Here is a 22804-nt window from a genome sequence, read left to right on the forward strand (position 1 = left end):
TCTAAAAATAAACCAGAAGGCCTAGAGCTTAGATATTTGACGTGTAGCATTGCCTAGTGGACCTCTACTAAATTTGTTCAAATCATGACCCCGGGGTCAAAATTGACCCCGCCCTAGGGGTCACTTGATTTTACATATGAAAATTTCTAAAAATAAACCAGAAGGCCTAGAGCTTAGATATTTGACATGACATTGTAGCATGGCCTAGTAGACTTCTACAAAAAAATTTCAAATCATGACCCCTGGGGTTAAATTGGCTCCACCCTATGGGGTTACTTGATTGTACATAGAAAAATCTTTAAAATTTTCTAAAAAAAACAACAGAAGGCCTAGAGCTTAGATATTTGACATGTAGCATTGCCTAGTGGACCTCTACAAAAATTGTTCAAATCTTGACTCCCCCTCCCCCAACGCAGGGTCAAATTTACCCAGCCCCAGGGTTACTTGATTGTACATAGGGAAATCTTCATAAATTTGCTAAAAATAAACCAGAAGGCCTAGATCTTGTTCAAGTAAGCAACTCTACTCAGGTGAGCGATATAGGGCCATCATGGCCCTCTTGTTAATTTAAATACTTGCACAACATGCAAAAAATCGACCATGGGCAAATTCATGTCAGAAACTATAGAGAATTTCAGACAAACATAAATTCGGATAAGTGAATTTGTGAGATAAATTGCAATCCATACTGCCCTGTGGATTTTGCAAGTTCATAAAAATTAATTGACATTCCTTTTGTGATATTGCAATGTTGCATTTATTAATGAGAGAAGAATTCCGAGTTTAAATACATGTAGCTTTAATCTAAATATGGACAATCCGGAGCAAGAGATTCCCTGTATTACTGCGACCAATACATGGGTGTAAGCATTTTTCCAGAAATCTGTTAATATTTTTTCACTACGTCTTATACAGGAATGTGACCTATACTCGTATGATTAAGGTACAGTGACAGGAAGTTGGGGCACCAACGTCATATGGACACACATCTAGATTTTGGTTTCTACTAAAGAAAGTTTGCCTATGATTTGTTCATCATCATGTTCTAAATAATTTCCATGCAAGTAGCTGATAGTTTCAAACAGTGTTATTTAGGTCATGATTTTAAGGTATCAATCTATTTAGGAACAGTTATCTCATTTTTCTATGTAACCTTGATTTTTATTTACTTACTCCCATGCAAAGCTTAAACTCAGCTAGGCCACCAGCAAGTGTGTCACTGGCATTGAATCTTTCCTGATAACATAATTATGTTCAATAAAAAACAATGCAGTTCAAAGTTTCCTTCAGTTTCCTTTATATAGGTTACTGAATATTTCATTGCTGCGCCCCTTTTTTCAACTTAGTATTTCCTGATAACATAATTATGTTCAATAAAAAACAATGCAGTTCAAAGTTTCCTTCAGTTTCCTTTATATAGGTTACTGAATATTTCATTGCTGCGGCCCTATTTTCAACTTAGTATATTGTCTTGTTTGTTGTTTGTGTTTCTTTCTTTCCCCCCCCCCCCCCCCCCCATACCCACTCTTTATCCTTTCACATTTGTCCACCCTACCACCATCCACGTTTCAGATTACTTACTTGTGCTGTCTTAAGGATATCTGTTTTAAGTTCAAATGTACATGTTAAACAGCGATACTCGGTGCCAAAATACTAGAATACAATATTACGTTCTGATTACAATTCAAGCTCACAATATAATTCTAAAACCTGAGCTTGTTACACATTAGTCAAGATACTTACCCAACCATGTTATGATTGTTCATTCTCAATAAATGATTAGTGCTGATGGATATGTGCTAGTTAGACTACTGTATATTGTCCAGTAGTGTATGGCTGCGGTGCTTCCACTGAAAATAACACAAGCCAAGGGTGAAGTTTTTCAGGGGCAACACTCCTTGTTGACCTTCCTTTACATTTCGACTTGGCATAATTTTTCCACCCTACCAACTGTACAGAAGTCATGTGAATCCAAGCAATGCGAGGTTTTAAGTTACTTTTAATTTCTTTGTCGTCTGATAACCCTGTTGTTCCTTCAGCTCTTGAGCTGTCTGCCAGGATATCAAATACAGGGCAGATATGCTGAAATCAGCATTAGAAAGGATCAAATTATTATCCATATTTAAGGATAAATAATGCAGAGTAATTCTAGAACTGGTCCTCTCTAATTGGTATTCATTTGGGAGGGATTATAACATCATAATGCTTGCCTCATATGGGTTTTTGTACAGCTGGTGATTAGAATTGTTTTACCAGTGTTTGCCAATGTTTCACTGTAAAGTTATCACTGTAAATCATTTTGATCAGCTTAAAGATGCCAATTTCAAATTTATGCCATAAGTAAAATGTTCAAGAACATATAAATTGAGATTTTTTAAGAAATGAAATGATTTTTTTCGGTGTTCATGCGAAATGAACGACAGAATAGGATCAGCAAATCCATGAATTGTGCTAGCGATTCATGTTTAATTTGCCAATCCTATTCTGTCATTCATTTCGCGTGAACACCGAAAAAAAATAGTTTCATTTCTTATATTTACATTATATTTCCTTTCCATTTGTAAAATATATAATATTATGAATTGCATATAATTTGTAGCATTTAACATTAAAATCAGCTTCCCGGCCATTCTGTTCACCAGACGGAACAACTGCGACGTCATTTAAGGAACGTTCTCCCTGACTATTGGCGGATGTCATCAAAACAGCAGTCAGTTAACACTAAGCAGTGATGATGTAAATTTCGCGCCTTTCCTTTTGCTGTTCATACTAATTAAATGAACGTCAAAAGTTTCAATGGAAAAGAATAGGGCAAATGTAAATATTTATAATTTCACTGCATCAGTGCAATTCTAATGTTATGTAAAGCTAACATAAGTTAATTCACTCTCAATGTTTCTCTGTTTTATCCCTCCTCTTGCTGTTTTAATTTCAAACAAATAATATAACTTAAAACAGAAACTTAATATACTTAAATACAAATTTTAAGTTTGAATGAATAAAATTGCATTTTAATATTCCTTTAATTCTGAAAAAAATGTGGTGGTGGTTATGTCCTCAAGTTAAAAGGATTGTAGTGTTCAGCGTAGGTTTTGTCTGTCTAGAAGGAAGCAGCTTAAGGAGTGTCAGTAGTTAATACCGATAAAGAATAATGTGCATAGTCATCAATCATCCATGACAGATACTGATGTGTGCTGCCACATTAGACCTCTATCTTGATGCACTGTCTCATCAAGAGACCAGGAGAGAATACAAATATGCTACTGCGCGATGGCATTAATATTGCTCTCATTTAGCAAAGTGGCAACTGTATCAGTTTTTAGTCTTAAAATTACAGAGAAAAGAAATGGATGTTCTTTCAGCTGCTTTGTTTCATTACTAAGACACTAGGGAATCACATGATCAAAATAATCTGAAAACCAAAGATATATTTTGAAGAATATGAATAAATGTCCTACCATGATAAGATAAGAAATTTAAACATATCTTAACACATGACTAATGAAAATTGTTAAATTATTATGTACTTGACAATAATGATAGATATCCTGTAATTATTACATACCTAAAATTATTTTCCATTGAGTATCAATGGACCGTGATCGTGCAATATTTTTCCATATTGACGTGGAACGCTTTCATATCGGACGTGGAATGTTTTCTTAACGTTGTAATGGAAAGAATCGCATGACGTCCATGGCGCGCACGTTGCGATAACAAGTTGACGTCATTTGCGCGGAAAATATTAATGCGCGTCAGTTTGATTTGTTTATGACATTTTCGGAGAAGTTCTTTTCGTAATTTTCCTGTCTTTCATTACAGAACGATAATTTAGACATAAATTGCTTATTTAATAGTGGGTATGTAATAAAAAGGTTATCAACATTGTATGTGGATATATGCACTTGTTCTTTTGCGGATAATATTGTGCTCCAAAAGTTGCGCAATATTACCGCTGCAGAACTCGTGCATATATCCACATACAAAGTGAATAACCTATAATTACGAACACTAAGGAAAATAAGAATTCTCAGTTTTTTGAAGTGTTCCAGATAATCAGAAGGGGATTGTGATTGAAATCTATGTAGTTTTAGGATACATCTATGTTGCCTTATGAAAGGCTATATTTTAGATTTACAGGAAAAGTTGCTTCATTATCATCCCATATTATTCATAAATTTATTTTGGTTAAGAGAAATCAGAATGTGTGGGAAATATGAAAAAAAAAAGCAAAGATTAGTTATTTTCGCTCTATAGTGTTGCCGAGACATTTTTAGCTCATCTGATCTTTTTGAAAAAAAAAAAGATGAGTTAGGCCAGAGTTTTTTTATTTTTCGTTTTACGGGAGCGCCGGTCCTAAATATTGCAAAAGTGGAATAAAATTAAAATTCATTTTCCCGAGTTTTATTTTATTTTTTCCGCCGGTCGGTTGTTTTCAGCCCCAAAAAAAATAAAATTAGTCTATTTTCACCTGGACGTAATTTCACAGGAAGGGAGTTTAACGTGTGCAAAATATCGTGTTTTGCCGTACATTTATCGGCATTAACAGGGTGTAAAATTCTACTCGCCTGCTTGCATTGGCGAGTTAAGTCTGAGTAGGACGAGTGGACCTCGCTGTGTACTCGACCGATCGGGCGAGTGGTTTTTATTACGTCCTTACTTTACCAAAATTCAGAAATTACATCTACAAAACGTCAACAAACTTTGAGATGGTTCAGTCGCTACCTGGATTGACTGGAAACAAATAAAGATACCAAAACGTCATGCCGGTAATTTTCCATTCCACAAGCACGTGTGACCTATCGTAACATCTAATTTACATCGACACGTACACAAAAACCGTGCGTAGTGCATTCATTTTTTAATATTTTCGCTTCAAGTTTTCAACACCCTCGAGAAATAATACTTTTTGAATTCTATAATGATTTTAATAAGATATCGACAGAAATGTAGGCAAAATTTTATAAAAACGGTCGAATTTTCATATAATCATTTGTAAAAATTCAAACAGCGCGATCTTAGTTACTTATTTCTTTCTAAAAGTAAATAAATGATGAATACTATGGGCTTAAAATTCAGACTTTTGACCAGAAAGTACAAAAAACAGAATAAAAAAATCTTAAATAATGAAAAAGCGGCTGCGATTACAATACATGGAGTAAACGATTTTTGGCAAACAGATTTCTGTTAGTGCGGCAGAATAGATTACGTGACCTCGTGAACGTAAGTAGAAATGCGATTTTAAAATAAAGCAATGTGATGTCACTGCGGTTTTTAATAAGTTTTAAATGAATCTTTGTACATGTATTTTTTGACCAACAATTTAAAGTTTTTCTTGTCAAACAGTAATGTAAATTCCTTGAGGGCAAATAGGTCACAGAGGTAGGATATCCACTATAGTAACTATCGTTTGAGACATTTACCTTTTATACGGGATATAGCACATTCGCTTTTGATAACAAATTAAAGAAGAAATTTTTATTGATTTCTATTTCTCAGCAATTTTAAGAACCGATGCGGTACGATCAGACAGTGATGTGTCACATGGCGCGGAAAACATGACGTAATGCCATGACAATCTCGAGCAAAAATACCGCTTTGATCTCGCTTCAGATGTCAAGATACTGACACACTTCTTTTAGCTCTTAGAGGGGGTGTAAATTGATCATGAAAACAAGGTCAACATTACTTAGTTTATCACTGAATAATTACCGATAATCTTTAACGTTTTTTTTCTCTCTTTCTACACGGGTGGACGGACGATGATTGTGTCCAAATTTTTTAGACACTTTTCAAAATATATATTTTTGCGGGAATAATACTATTGTACATAATACTCCTTTCATAAAAGTGACAGTATTAAAAGTATTAAATTGTCTAAAGATTGTCTTACTCACATTTTGTTTTCAATAGATTCAACTTGCAAGTTTGCCATAGAAAGGTAATACAATATCAAAGGTGCTTTGACATTAAATTTTATTCAAAACATTAGTTGTTTGCAGAACAAATAAATGTTTGTAACAGCAGATTGTTTTTACATTTTTATTTCAATGGTGACCTTTCACACTTTACACAGGCTTGGGACTGTCTGGCATAAAGCAGCTGGTAGTGTTGGCAAAATCTCAGACAGATGGTCCATTTCTTTTGTAACTTGATAGAATTCATAGGTGTATAAAGAATAATTAAGAATACTTTTTATTGGAGACATATTTTGACAAAAAGTGATGCAACTTCAGTACTTGAACTTAGTGTAGTATAAAAAGGTGCAAATACAGAAGCAACTTCAGTACTTGCACTAAGTGTATTATAAAAAGGTGCAAATCACAGAGTTAAATGAGGTAAATTTTCAGATTACTTTTTGCTAGATTATCTTTCGTTTTTCATCACTGAAAAAAAATCTTGCCCTCTGCACTGTGACTGTTATTCAAAGTTATTAAATACTTTATTTTGCTGATAAAATCCAGTATATTATGAGCTGGCATAAACTGTAAAGTTAGCTCATTAAAGATGTATTGGTGAAAGATACAATAAGTAAATATTAAGTATAAAAAGCAGAGGTTACACAGCAGTAGATGCAAGCAAACCAAACCACCAAAACTACTACACTACTAATTAAGCCACTTTATACCAGACGTGTTTAGTTCCTACTTGCTGTCACTGAAATTTACTGTGGCTGTTGTAACAGATAAAATAATTTTTGTCTTCCACTTAAATTAAGTAAAACAAGCTTTCTGAATTTTAAAGACTTGCCAGTGTGAGTTACAGTGCCTGAAGCAGTTTATTCACAAGCATGCATGAAAATTTTATTCAATGTTCATCCTGTATAAATGGCTTTTATAGTCTTAAAACATAACAATACATCACAATATTAAATATTGGACACAAACGCAAGTAAACAAAACTTGAAACGAAAGTTCATCAAAATAAAAAAAATCTTAAAAAATTCTATTTTATTTTTATTTTTTTCCGAGATGCTCACTTTCAAGCTTTTTATTTTTATTTTTATTCCCTCCTCCCCCTGCTCATTTTTCAAAAATCTCCCGTAAAACGAAAGATAAAAAAACTCTGGCCTTATTGTCATCACTTGATCAGCCTCGGTGTTGCCTGGTTAAGTTTTATGTTTAGGTCAACTTTTCTCCTAAACTATCAAAGATATTGCTTTGAAACTTGCAACACTTGTTCACCATCAATAGCTGACCCTGTACAGCAAGAAACAACTCCATCCTGCTTTTTGCAAGAATAATGACCCCTTTTGGACTTAGAAAATACCAGATTTCTTGGTTAAGTTTTATGTTTAGGTCAACTTTTCTCCTAAACTATCAAAGCTTTTGCTTTGAAACTTGCAGCACTTGTTCACCATCATAAGCTGACCCTGTACAGCAAGAAACGTAACTCCATCCTGCTTTTTGCAAGAATTATGGCCCCTTTTTGACTTAGAAAATCAGATTTCTTGGTTAAGTTTTATGTTTAGGTCAGCTTTTCTCCTAAACTATCAAAGCTATTGCTTTGAAACTTGCAACAGTTGTTCACTATCATAAGCTGACCCTGTACAGGAATCAACATAACTCCAGCCTGCTTTTTGCAAGAATTATGGCCCCTTTTGGACTTAGAAAATATCAGATTTATTGGTTAAGTTTTATGTTTAGGTAAACTTTTCTCCTGAACTATCAAAGCTATTGCTTTGAAACTTGCAACAGTTGTTCACCATCATAAGCTGACTCTGTACAGCAAGAAACATAACTCCATCCTGCTTTTTGCAAGAATTATGCCCCTTTTTGGCGGTGCTCTTGTTAGCTCACCTGAGCACAAAGTGCTCAGGGTGAGGTATTGTGATCACTCACCGTCCGGCGTCCGGCCATCCGTCCGTCGTCCGTCCGTCCGTCTGTCCGTCGTCCGTCCGTCCACACTTTCCTTTAAACAACATCTCCTCCTAAACCAACAAGCCAATTTTGATGAAACTTCACAGGGTTGTTCCTTGGATGGTCTTCTTTAAAAATTGTTCAAAGAATTGAATTCCATACAGAATTCTGGTTGCCATGGCAACCAGAAGTAAAAACTTTAAAAATCTTCTTCTCAAAAACCAGAAGCCCTAGAGCTTAGATAGTTGGTGTGAAGCATTGTCTAGTGGACCTCTACCAAATTTGTTCAAATCATGACCCCAGGGTCAAAATTGACCCCGCCCCGGGGGTCACTTGATTTTACATAGGAAAATCTTAAAAAATCTTCTTCTCAAAAACCAGAAGCCCTAGAGCTTAGATATTTGACTTGTAGCATTGCCTAGTGGACCTCTACTAAAATTGTTCAAATCATTACCCCGGGGTCAAAATTGACCTCGCCCCAGGGGTCACTTGATTTTACATAGGAAAATCTTCAAAAAATTTCTAAAAATAAACCAGAAGGCTTAGAGCTTAGATATTTGACATGTAGCATTGCCTAGTGGACCTCTACAAAATTTGTTCAAATCATGACCCCCGGGTCAAAGTTGACCCCACCCCAGGGGTCACTTGATTTTACATAGGAAAATCTTCAAAAATTTTCTAAAAATAAACCAGAAGACCTAGGTCTTAGATATTTGACATGGAGCATTGCCTAGTAGACTTCTACAAAATTTATTCAAATCATGACCCCCGGGGTCAAATTGACCCCGCCCCATGGGATTACTTGATTGTACATAGAAAAATCTTCAAAATAAACCAGAAGGCCTAGAGCTTAGATATTTCATACGTAGCATTGCCTAGTGGACCTCTACAAAATTTGTTCAAATCATGACCCCCGGGGTTAAAATTGACCCCACCCCAGGGGTCACTTGATTTTACATAGGAAAATCTTCAAAAAATTTCTAAAAATAAACCAGAAGGCTTAGATCTTAGATATTTGACATGTAGCATTGCCTAGTAGACTTCTACAAAATTTGTTCAAATCATTACCTCCGGGGTCAAATTGACCCCACCCCATGGGGTTATTTGTTTAGCTTTAGCAAAGAATTTTTTTCAAGAAAGCAATTAAACTCAGGTGAGCGATATAGGGCCATCATGGCCCTCTTGTTTTTTTATTATCATTAATATAAAATATTTCTGTTTTTTGTTTAATCCCAACTTTAGTAATTGTTTTCTCATGTATTTGCCAAAGCTTTTATGTTGCTGAAAATATTGTTGAATACATTGTTTATGATAACCTCCCTTTACTGCCCTAACAATGTAAGTTCCTGTGTGATATTGAAAATAGTGATTTTCCTACAATTTTATTATGCATAGAATCTACTTGGATATCTGTATTATCTGTTTTTGATATAAAATCAAAAACCTTTTGGAACTTTTAACACTTATGCCCATATATAGAAGTGTTTGCTAAGTGCCGAGAGCTTTGAATAATTTGATTACAGACCAACCTTCTCTTCTGGTGTACAGTAATAAGGAAATGTAAATTGATTTTTGGTGTTTAACTGTGGTGGTTGTTATATTAGAGAAAATCACCTCTGTCAACAGTTTGTGTGTGCCTGACACCTTGTGTGTTTGCTGCATGTGCAAGAAGTGTGAAACCTGTTTACTTGTACCAGTATGTGAATATTAACGTCTTATGTAAACGTTTACTGTAGTTGTTCTACGTATAAATAGAGAACGATAACAGAACTGTTTGGAAAAGTCGATTATGTCTTTATTGGTAATTCAGGGTTATTACTTCATGATAAACCAGGATTTTCTTTATAGTCAATACAATTCAAAAGTAGTACAACTATTTTGTTACTGATAATGGTTTCACTACCTGATTCCCCTTTTCTCAGTAGTAACATTTAACATGTTATTGTTACAAATACCATGCGAATGTATAGGTATCGCACAGTACAGTTCGATTACTAGGTCATACGTGTTGACACGTTTTCAAACCAAAATTTCTCTACTTACAAAATGACCTTTCTAATTTTTTATTGTACTCCCCGACAACAAAGTTATAAGGGGAGTATACTGGTTTCAGGTTGTTTGTCTGTCTGTCCGTCCATCCGTTAATCTTGATGATCTCAAGGTCCAGTTTGAATCTGGGTCATGTAGGATCAAAAACTAGGTCACCAGGTCAAATCAAGTCTAGTTTACACTGTAGAGGCCACATTTATGACCATATCTTAATGAAACTTGGTCAGAATGTTAATCTTGATGATCTATAAGTCAAGTTCAAATCTGGGTCAGGTGGGGTCAAAAACTAGGTCACTAGGTCAAATCAAAGGAAAAGCTTGTTAACACTCTAGAGGCCACATTAATTTTATGACTGTATCTTCAGGAAACTTAGTCAGAATGTTAATCTTGGTGATCTTTAGGTCAAGTTTGAATCTGGGTCATGTCTGGTAAAAAACTATGTCACTGGGTCAAACCAAAGGAAAAGTTATTTAACACTAGAGACCACATTTATGACCATATCTTAATGAAACTTGGTCAGAATGTTAATCTTGATGATCTTTAGGTCAGTAGGTCAGGTAACCGATACAGGGCCTTCATGGCCCTCTTTTTCAATATTCATATATTCTGTTAGAGGTTTATCTAAGGTACAGAAAGACCCATTACATAGAGTTAGATCCCTATTGGAAATGCATATTTTAATAGTTGTATGGAAATTTGTAATTACCTCCCTTTAATATATTCTTTTTTAAAAAAGTGAATTATTTATTTCGATTGCAATATAATTTCTAATTTTACATTTGCATTTAATAAATATTGGGATATTTGAACTACCTGAAGCAAATGCTAAGTTTTGAAATAGCATGTCGCTTCTGAATTCATCTATGTTCAATCCATCTTGGTTGTGCAGCCATTGTAATGTAGGAATGACATTCTGGTAATGTACAGACAATTTCTTGGTAATGTGGTGATATTTTTGGTAGATGTATATTTGACACAAAATTTTGTAGGTGCCATTATTCCTAGAGTTGTGGCCCTATATCAGTTTGTAAAAGGCCAGTATGGAAAGACATGTTGGTGGTAGCCTGTTCCAGGAAAAGCAATGTTATCCAGGCTGCCATTTTTATATGCTTAAACAAGCTCAGTCTGTTTAAATGGAAAACATGTATTTACAAAATTTCTACCTGGTTGAATGAAATGGTCACCTGCCTACCGATGAAAATAAAACTATACAAAAGTGTTTTCCTGCCTGTTTACAATACTAGATTCCCCACTTTGGTAAACAGTAAGATGCCAATTTTGCATTCCATAATGGAATTGCATCACAGTTAAATAGATTCTTTATTACCTCCAACAAGGAGAGCTGTAGCCAAACCTTGAAATTTTGATTGTTTTTTTCTTTTTTCCAAAATAATTTGAGAAGATTATTGGCCACTTTATGGAAAGGAAAAATCCACTTGGTGTCTAAATGACTGAAGGCAATAATAATTGAGGGTAGTTTTAATGGTATTGTTTTGCAAAATCCTGTTTAAAAAATCTAGATGAAATGTATTGCAGATTGGTGGAAGTCACTGCCAGGATATAATATGGATATGGCATAAAATATTATCCATTGCAGCAACATCCTGCTAGAACAGTTAAAATTACTTGAGTAATTTAATAACATTTATGAATAATATAAGACCTGTATTTTAAGATTAGTTTTAGATTGAACCTACACTACTTCTTGCAGACTAATATAAGAGAATATCATTTGAACATAGAAGGTGCTATAGTGACAGGGGATAAATCTGTTTTCCAGCTGTATTACAGTGAGCATGTTTACTGATATTATTGCTTTGTGGCACCAATATTGAGGAAATATTTTCAGTTATGGTAATGTGTTAGATTTATTGACCATTAAAGGTGGATAATCAGATTTTGGCAATGTAATGGATTTGTTCGAAACTTTAGCATCTGATCATTTACACTCATTTATGTTCACTTCACACTTAATACAAATTAGATTTTCACTGGAGGTATTTTTAAAATTTCATTTTCCTATCCTGGTTGCAATAAGAGTTATTTTATCATAAGTATAACTTTGATAAACATACTTTGCCTAAGGAAATGTATAAATATTAGACATATTGTAATATATTTGTAAAATATTTGCATTAAAGATTATGTATTTAGATGGAATTCATTAGAAAGGCATGTTTGAAAAATTATTATTACCTCCCTTTGCCTATCTTGGTTGCGCAACCAAGATAGATTGGAAATAAATGAATTCAGAAGCTACACACAGCTTTAAAACTTGCATTTTGGTTCAGATTGTTCAATAGTTGATATGTCTATCAAATGCAAATGTAAAACTAGACATTGTATCGAAATAAAAAGAAATAGCCAGCTTTTTATATACTTTCATATTAAAGGGGAGTAATTACAAAATTTTATAAAAATGATAAAATATACATTTCAGATAGGAATCTAACTCTGTGTAATCGGTCTTTTTGTTCCTTAAATAATTCTCTACCAGAATATACAAAAAGTAAAAAATGTCATTAAATGTTGTTTAAATGTGATTGACCACCTTTAAAGGGCTGACATATGAGAAGTTTCATACCACTTACAGCCATCTGTAATCAATATATTATACTGGATTAAGAGACTTTTTACTTTTCCAATGTAGTATAGTCTTGCTCCTTGATATCCTCAGCCGCGTCATACCAAAGACGTAAAATATTGTACTAGCAGCTTCCTCGCTTGGCGCTCAGCATTAAGGGGAAAGTGCTAGGACTGGGTGGGGTATCATGCCACGTGTCTATGGCGTGGTATTCCAGTGAGGCAGCACTATAAAGTTTGGCATTGTGCTCACTGCTACAAGTAGACACGGTCTTTTATATGACTGAAAAATTGTTGAAAAAGACGTTAAACCTGAACACACTCACATCAGAGTATATAGAAATGTTGATAGTCAAGATCAACCGTTGGAACAGTCAAGTGTCACATTAATTACATCAAATTTCTCACAAAGTATGTTTAGTCTGTGTCAGCCTACCCAAACGTCACTGATATTTGATACCCTTCTTGCTGACAACCACATCTCTGTATGATACTGACAGCATATAGGTAAGTTACATGCAAACTTCGGGTAAAATGTGAGACCTTCCGATAATGTGAGTCCTTTAGGTAACATGTACATGCTTTAGGTAACATATGTATGCTTCAGGTAACTTGAACACTCTTCAGGTACGATGTGCATCCTGCAGGTAACATGTGCATGCTTATGGTAACATATTAATTCTGCAGGTAACATATGCATACTTCAGGTAACACATGCATCCTTCAGGTAACATGTGCATGCTACAGGTAACACACCCATCCTGCATGTAACACATGTATGCTTCGGCTAACATATACATGCTTCAGCTAATATGTGCATATGCTTCATGTTACATAATTATGCATGCATCAGGAAACATGTTCAAGCTTCAGGTAACATAAGCATCTGTCAGATGTTTCAGGTAGCAGAAAAATTAACTACCTTAATACTAGCCTCCCTCCTATTTATGTGTGTTTGACAAACCTTCTTACAACTTACACTTACTCAAGTTTTAAGTTTTTGATATACCCTTGGCAAGAGTGACAGTTGAGCTTTAGTCATTTGTTAGCTGTATATTGTGTAACATTTGTGGTAATTTGATATGCACCAACAGGCTATTTAAACTACCTTCTGCAGCACAGAGACAAGAATACAATAAGTCACATGACTTAGGTCAGAAGTTAAAAGTTCTTGGATATCTTTTTACCTTTTAATTTGGAGTTTTTTGCTGCAGGAGCCAACACATGTAATATTCTATAAAATTGCATTGTTTAATACCATTTTGCTAAAAAAGAATTCAGAATATCTCTGCACTAAGTAGAAGCATAATTTTCATATTGAGACCCCTAAAAGGTAACCCCATTTGTTTCCATTTCATTTTATGTAATACTATGCAAACAGTGAGATTAATTTAATAATTGAAAATTAACATAAACACCTTCTTTATAAATATCGACCATAAAAGAGTTAAGACCATTGTGTTTGTTCATTTATTTATAAAAAAAAAACATTTCTAAGTGGTGAAAAAAACTTCTAAATTCTTGGAGAATTAAAAAAACATAATGAGCCACACCATGAGAAAACCAGCATGGATCCAGACCAGCCTGCGCACCCTTGCAGTCTGGTCAGGATCCATGCTGTTCACTTTCAAAGCTCATTGCAGTTAGAGAAACTGTTAGTGAACAGTATGGATCCTGACCAGACCGCACAGATGCGCAGGCTGGTCTGGATCCATGCTGGTCGCAAACGCACTATGTTGGTTTTCTCATGGTGCGGCTGATATAAGTGACAGAACATGTGTGTACCACAGGAGCAGTTTGTAGAGGATACAGATATATTAAATTAGTTTGATATTTCATTCCATCAACAAAACATTTAGATCTTTATTTGCTTACTTGTTTAACAATGTACACAATGATATAATTGCAAAGTCATGCATAAAGTTACATGCCAAATATGATTGAATGTTATTTAGAGTGGGACAGAATACAAATATTGACATACTTGACTTGTGTACTCTTTCTGCACCAGATAAAATTATGCGCGGCAAGGTATTATTTTCAGGTAGCAAGCCACATAATATCAGGTGGTGACACAGTTTCGACATAACCTCGGGTGTTTGTTAGTGGTATATGTTAGCGTTCTTTGGATGACAAATAAAGCTGCACTCTAAATAGGATTTACAACTAAACATGGATTTTAAAAAAAACATAGATAGAAAGGAAAGTTAATATAATTCTACTATAAAGGTAATGGAATACTGTAGTTATAATTTTACGATACCAAACATAAACTATTTCAGCTTTTTGTACAACATTTTGTCATTTGGCGGCAAGTGATTCTGCCTGCACATTCGTCAGTCAGTAAATTTTCAGTGAATACCCCTTTGAATAATAAGTGGTACTGCCCAAATTGAATGATGGACCAGTCCATTTTAGAAATTTAGCAAGTTAAAGGTTAAAGATGCATGTTAACTTGCTACTGGGTCCAGTCAGATAGATTTAACACACACCTAATTAGCACACAGTATGAAAATTACAAGTTTGATTTTAACCGTCATCAATTGTTTGTCCTTGGATAGTTGCACATATAATATAAAGTGGCATGGCACAGTTTTCAGGTGTCAAAGGAATTATCTGTAGACAGGGGATGTTTTTCATTTGTTACAACGATCAGTTGCTCTACCTGTTACAGATAAATTACCAATTTTGGTAAAAAAAAAGTATTACCTATACTATGATAAAGTTAAATAGTAAGTTATAAGGTACTTAATCCTTACCATGCTGGACATGACTGATTCTGCTTTTGCAACCAGTGTAGATCATGATCAGACTGCATGGATGTGTTCGCCATTCAGTCAGTGACTTTTTGGTAAACACCCCTTTTAACAGTTATTTAATGGTATTGTCGAAATTGAAAGATAGACAACTTCATTATAGAAATTTAGCACGGTACAGCTTTTCTCTTTCACTGCAGCAAATCCTACCTTACACAGGCAGGCATTTAAGATCCTTAAATATAATCCCCAAATAATAAGTTATCAATCATCTTTCATGAAAATTATTATCATTATGAAAGTTACAAAATTTATAATATGCTTTTAAAAGCATTTATTTTGCAATTTAAACAACCTGGCGGGGCAGGGTTTTGCGACGGTCTACTGCATTATTGTGCAGGATCTGTAGTATATTCAGCAACCTGATTTCTTATTCAGTGGCCATCTACCTTACATTGTAAGCAATGTAGCGTTTGTTACCGAAAGATTACGGAATTAAAAAATTATATTGCTCAACCTATTTTGCACGTTTTTAGCTCGACTATTTTGCTCACCCTGGTGTCGGCGTCGGCGTCACAGTCACACCTTGGTTAAAGTTTTGCATGCAAGTACATACAGCTATCATTTAAAGGCATATAGCATTGAAACTTATTTTTTCTTTTTCTAGGTCAATTACAAACCTCACTGGTCAAGTTCCATAACTCTGACATATATTTTGAGCAAATTATGCCCCCTTTTGGACTTAAAAAATCCTGGTTAAAGTTTTACAAGCAAGTTACTATATCCAAAACTAATGCAGGTATTGAATTGAAACTTCGCATGTGTCTTCGGGGTTATAAAACTAGTTGATAGCATCAGGTCCCATAACTCTGTCCTGCATTTTGGCCAAATTATGCCCCCTTTTGAACTTACAAATTCCTGGTTAAAGTTTTGCCTGCAAGTACATACAGCTATCATTTAAAGGCATATAGCTTTGAAACTTATTTTTTCTTTTTCTAGATCAATTACCAACCCCACTGGGTCAAGTCCCATAACTCTGACATGTATTTTGGGCAAATTATGCCCCCTTTTGGACTTAGAAATTCCTGGTTAAAGTTTTGCGTGCAAGTACATACAGCTATCATTTAAAGGCGTATAGCTTTGAAACTTATTTTTTCTTTTTCTAGATCAATTACCAACCCCACTGGGTCAAGTCCCATAACTCTGACATGTATTTTGGGCAAATTATGCCCCCTTTTGGACTTAAACTTGGTTAAAGTTTTACATGCAAGTTACTTTCTCCAAAACTAATGTAGATATTGAATTGAAACTTACATGTGTCTTCGGGGTTATAAAACTAGTTGATAGCATCAAGTCCCATAACTCTGACATGTATTTTGGGCAAATTATGCCCCCTTTTGAACTTAAAAGTTTTGCGTGCAAGTTACTATCTGCAGAACAAATGCAGATATTAAGTTGAAATTTCACATGTGCCTTCGGGGTTATAAAACTAGTTGATAGCATAAAGTCCAATAACTCTGACCTGCATTTTGGTCAAATTATGTCCCCTTTTGAACTTAAAACTCTTTTGATATTTTAACATTTTGGGTAATATTTGCTTTTGGGACAATATTTCGAATAGTCGAGCATTGGCTGTCGTACGGACAGCTCTTATTTGAGATAACAATTATTTGCCTATGTCAGAGATTAACCCTCCCAGGTCGAATAAAACACACCTCCAGATTGTATGACAACAACAAAAAATATCTGTTTTTAGATATCAGAAAATTATTGATATATTTCTTAAGACGTACGGCCTTGTAACCTTAGTTACTGTCAGATTATAAGTTATGGAAACACGTAAGAATTAGAATTAATTGTGCCATTCAAATTTGAAAAGCATATAAAAAATGGTACCAGAGGTGAACTGCCCTAATTAAAAAGCTTTATATTTGACGATCATGTCATACTTATTCTTCCTTGGTGTATTGGTCAAGACAAAAAATTTGTTTTGCCCTGGCAACCCGGTTCGATTCCTGACTCAGGTGTTGTTTTTAGCTCACCTGTCACAAAGTGACAAGGTGAGCTTTTGTGATCGCGCGGTGTCCGTCGTCCGTCCGTCCGTGCGTCCGTTAACTTTTGCTTGTGACCACTCTAGAGGTCAAATTTTTCATGGGAAAGTTGGTCAGAATGTTCATCTTGATGATATCTAGGTCAAGTTCGAAACTGGGTCACGTGCCGTCAAAAACTAGGTCAGTAGTTCTAAAAATAGAAAAACCTTGTGACCTCTCTAGAGGCCATATATTTCACAAGATCTTCATGAAAATTGGTCAGAACATTCAACTTTATGATATCTAGGTCAAGTTTGAAACTGGGTCACGTACCATCAAAAACTAGGTCAGTAAGTCTAAAAATAGAAAAACCTTGTGACCTCCCTAGAGGCCATATATTTCACAAGATCTTCATGAAAATTGGTCAGAACGTTCACCTTGATGATATCTAGATCAGGTTCGAAATTGGGTCACGTGCCATCAAAAACTAGGTCAGTAGGTCAAATAATAGAAAAACCTTGTGACCTCTCTAAAGGCCATATTTTTCATGGGATCTGTATGAAAGTTGGTCTGAATGTTCATCTTGATGATATCTAGGTCAGTTTTGAAACTGGGTCATGTGCGGTCAAAAACTAGGTCAGTAGGTCTAAAAATAGAAAAACCTTGTGATCTCTCTAGAGGCCATACATTTCATGAGATCTTCATGAAAATTGGTCAGAATGTTCACCTTGATGATATCTAGGTCAAGTTTGAAAGTGGGTCAACTGCGGTCAAAAACTAGGTCAGTAGGTCAAATAATAGAAAAACCTTGTGACCTCTCTAGAGCCCATATTTTTCATGGGATCTGTATGAAAGTTGGTCTGAATGTTTATCTTGATGATATCTAGGTCAAGTTCGAAAGTGGGTCACGTGCCGTCAAAAACAAGGTCAGTAGGACAAATAATAGAAAAACCTTGTGACCTCTCTAAAAGCCATATTTTTCATGGGATCTGTATGAAAATTGGTCTGAATGTTCATCTTGATGATATCTAGGTCAAGATAGAAACAGGGTCATGTGCGGACAAAAACTAGGTCAGTAGGTCTAAAAATGGAAAAACCTTGTGACCTCTCTAGAGGCCATACTTGTGAATGGATCTCCATAAAAATTGGTCAGAATGTTCAACTTGATGATATCTTGGTCAAGTTTGAAACTGGGTCACGTGCCTTAAAAAACTAGGTCAGTAGGTCAAATAATAAAAAAACCTTGTGACCTCTCTAGAGGCCATTCTTTTCATGGGATCTTTATGAAAGTTGGTCTGAATGTTCATCTTGATGATATCTAGGTCAAGTTTGAAACTGGGTCAACTGCGGTCAAAAACTAGGTCAGTAGGTCTAAAATTATTAAAATCTTTTGACCTCTCTAGAGGCCATATTTTTCAATGGATCTTCATGAAAATTGATCTGAGTGTTCACCTTGATGATATCTAGGTCAGTTTTGAAACTGGGTCACATGCGGTCAAAAACTAGGCCAGTAGGTATAAAAATAGAAAAACCTTGTGACAATTAGTGAGAATGTTCACCTTGATGATATCTAGGTAAAGTTCAAAACAGGGTCACGTACCTTCGAAAACTAGGTCAATAGGTCAGATAATAGAAAAACCTTGTGACCACTCTAGAGACCATATTTTTCAATGGATCTTCATGAAAATTGGTCAGAATTTTTATCTTGATAATATCTAGGTCAAGTTCAAAACTGGGTCACATGAGCTCAAAAACTAGGTCACTATGTCAAATAATAGAAAAAACGACGTCATACTCAAAACTGGGTCATGTGGGAAGAGGTGAGCGTTTCAGGACAATCATGGTCCTCTTGTTTTTTTCATGATTTGGCATTTTTAAGATAGTTTAGAAACAAAAACTCGTGTTCTATTATTCATAATATGACCAAACTTCAGTTTGAAATAAAGCTCATTTTAAGCAAAAATCTGAAGGTCAGTGCCTTTCAAAAATGTAAACTATGACAAAAAAAAACAGTGGAGTTTTTTGTTTTTTGTATGTTTAAATGATATACGCTTAAGAAAGGAGAATGCAATTTCCTCAAGATTGGATATTTAAAGATAGGCATTTGTAAGAAAATGCAGTGTCCTCAAGATTGGATATTTGTGGGGTAGACATTTGTCCCTGAGACTGGATATTTAAGGGTGGACATTTGTTAGAGGAGGGTGCACTGTCCTCAAGACTGGGTACTTGAGGGTGGGCATTTGTAAGAGGAGAGTAAATTGTGCACAAGACTGGATATTTAAAGATGGACGTTTGTAGGAAGAAAATGCAATGTTCTCAAGATTGGAGGATAGACATTTTGTTAGAGGATAGTACGTTGTCCTAGAGATTGAAAAAGGTGGACATTTTAAGAGGAGACTGCATTGTCCTCAAAATTGGATATTTGAGGGTAGATATTTGTAGGAGTGCAGTCCTCAAGATTGTATATTTGTAGATGGACGTTTGTAAGAGGACAGTGCACTGCCCACAAGATTGGATATTTGATGGGGGCATTGTATTGCTTTTAAAATGTTGAAACATCAGAACTAGATGTAAGAAGTCTCATGTGGAGGTGAATGTTTACTTTAAGGTTTTGGATGAACATGCCATTGATCTTAGCTAATGCAAGGTGTGAAACTAAGGCAGTGTTGCCTAGTCAGAGAAAAAGGTGTAGTTGCATGCAAAAAGTATATTTAAACTAATAAACAGAAAGTGCAATGGAAAAAAAATAACCGAAACTCCTGTATTTTTCAGGGAGACAGAATGCGGGAAGAGCAATCCTGATGTTAAGAGGTGGTGATTGCAGACAAGGTTAGAGGATGAGAGATGGGTGACGTGTTGCTACAGTATGTAATCCCATGTCTTCTAGTGTTCATACCCACAACCTCAAGTTTCAGTTTTGGAAGCAGCGGTAGCGGAGGTATGTCAAACAAACTCTCTTGCAGGCATATTTATCATGGATTTTCTTTCTTGGTGGTTGTGCTTTTCTTACAGTTTTAGATACAGATATGCCATTAAACCTCTGCTGTATTTTCTTATATTTTTTTAAGAGTTGCCTAAACTCTTAAGGGGATCTACTGTTTTTCTTTGTTTTGAATGGTTTTCATGTTTTTTGAAAGTCTATAAAGATTGCCTTATTGACAAAGTGCTGAATTATCCCCCACTAAAGACGGCGGGATATTGTTTTGGCATTGTCCTTCCGGCTCTTTGTTCATCCGGCTGTCTGTTCATAATTGAAAATGCTGATAATTCAAAAAGTATTTAAACTAGAATCACTAAATCTCACATTCTTAAGAAGCACATGACCTTTGCTCAAATTTAGTATTATTGTCCTTGACTCAGTAAAAGCAGAGTTTTTCCCCTTTGAATTTTTGTTTTTGAAAATGCTTATAATTCAGAAGGTATTTCAGCTAGAATCACCAGTACTCACATAATGAATAATAATAACATGAACTTTGCTCACCGTTTGTAATATCTCCTTGACCCAGTAAAAGCAGAGTTTTTCCCCTTGATTTAATAAAAATGGTAGAAAATGCCTACAATTCCAGAAAGTATTTTAATTAGAATCATCAAACCTCAAATAATAACAGATTAGTACAATCCATTTGCTCACATGTAGTATTATTCCCCTTGACTCAGTAAAAGCAGAGTTTTTCCCCATGATTTGGTCAAAAATAAAGAGTATTAGGACTGCATCTAAGTACCCTATGTGATGGGTCTTAATGAAGCTACACAAATTTAAATCACTGCGGAGTGGTGGTGCAGGATCACTTTTTTAATTAGAGTTATTGCCCTATAATTATATTCCTGCATAAAAAGTTATCCATTGATGGATTTTCATGACATTATAGAACATTATAGGGCGGTGGTGCATGCATGTCTTTCATCAGGATTTCTTCAGTAACTGCAGAGTTATTTGCCCTTAAATTGTTTTAAAATTCATAAATTCCCACAAAACAAAGTAACCTATTGATGGTCTTCATGAAACTTAATACAGATATAGATCACTGTAGAGCATAGCTTTTCCCCTTTATTTCATTAAGGTTAAGAAGTAGGCCTTGAGAAACAAAAATCAAACAGCACCAAATCATAGAAAGAAAGAGTTGTTTGACATGAAAATTGAACAGCATGTAAAACAGGTATATTACTTTACGAAACAAGTGTTAGTATACTGATATAAACATAGAATTCCGTAAAAGGACTGCCTAAAACGGCTCCACTTCTGGTCAGTTAAACGCCTTTAAAAACTCAGCATTTTCAAAGAACAGTTACACATGTTCGTTTTGATGTATTTGCTATGGTGTGCGAGTGGTGAAATTTGGCATAACAAGGTGGAACACAGTTTTTAGCAATTGTTTAAAGGGAGACGACTTTTTCAGATTATTTTAAGTAATCGTTGAGAAAAAGTTGTCTCCCTTTGAAAATGAATGCCATTTGTAAAGAAATAAAGATAAGCAATTGCTGAAAACTGTGTTCCACCTTGTTATGTGAAACTTCACCACTTGCACACTATAGCAAATAGGAGCATGTGTAGCAGTTCTTTGAAAATGGTGAGTTTTTAAAGGCGTTTGACTGTCCAGAAGTGGGGCCCCTATAGGCAGTCATTTTCTGGAAACAATGTTTATATCAGTATATTAACACTTGTTTCATAAAGTAATATACATGTTTTACATCTTCAATTTTCATGTCAAACAACTCTTTCTTTCTATGATTTTGGTGTTATTTGATTTTTGTTTCTCAAGGCCTACTTCTTAATCTTAAAAATAAAAACCAACAAACCATTGCATGGTTCTTTTGTACATAACTTGAATATATCTCGAAATGAAATGTCTTTAAAAGTATAGGTCTCTCATTCACAAAAAAACTTATTCGGCAGGGGATATTAATTCAGAGAACAAAAGTTGTTAATATGCAACTTCTTTCTTTGAGATGATGCATTCTTTACATTTTTTATTTGAACTTTCAATAATTAAGCAATTTTGATAGATGTTACTGTCAGTTTGAAAATACATGTTAAGTACGGACTATGTTAATATGCTAACATTATTCATCTTCATGATTTCAATGCATTGAGATGAGACTCCTGTGTTTGGGTCCTTTACACCTGGTACACTAAAGAACCATGGAAGCCTCTGGTATTCGTGAGTCTTCTGTATTGCACTGTTCTTCCACCAAAAGTACCTCAGTATGAACACAATTTCCCAGTAGTGGTGCTCTGCTGTATAATATTAAATTGAGGTGACAATTTGTGGGGCACCTGCCTCCTGTGGAAAGCCTAATTGAGCCATGCCATGGGAAAACCAACATAGTGGGTGTGCGACCAGCATGGATCCAGACCAGCCTGCGCATCCGCGCAGTCTGGTCAGGCTCCATGCTGTTCGCTAACAGTTTCTCCAGTTCCAATAGGCTTTAAAAGCGAACAGCATGGAGCCTGACCAGACTGTGCGTATGCGCAGGCTGGTCTGGATCCATGCTGGTCGCACACCCACTATGTTGGTTTTCCCATGGC

The 22804-nt window shown here is 35.2% G+C and overlaps 1 protein-coding gene across 9 annotated transcripts in view; it reads left to right on the forward strand.

The window, feature by feature from the left end:
* The window catches only part of LOC123525163 (interleukin-6 receptor subunit beta-like), a 199339-nt gene that overhangs the window by 126846 nt on the left and 49689 nt on the right, over positions 1-22804 (forward strand). For 8 of the 9 annotated variants that reach the window (XR_008370145.1, XR_008370147.1, XR_008370148.1 and 5 more), the window contains one exon: positions 20050-20215. Coding sequence is in view for 4 of the 9 variants with exons in the window: in XM_053538120.1 (XP_053394095.1) it covers positions 20122-20215 (94 nt within the window). In the remaining 5 variants the exon portion in view is untranslated. Of the gene's footprint in view, positions 1-14453; positions 14721-20049; positions 20216-22804 lie in introns of those variants that run through there. The other variant, XM_053538121.1, reaches the window with a different exon arrangement.

Source organism: Mercenaria mercenaria, chromosome 3 (assembly GCF_021730395.1).
Source record: "Mercenaria mercenaria strain notata chromosome 3, MADL_Memer_1, whole genome shotgun sequence".
NCBI classification, from domain to species: Eukaryota; Metazoa; Mollusca; class Bivalvia; order Venerida; family Veneridae; genus Mercenaria; species Mercenaria mercenaria.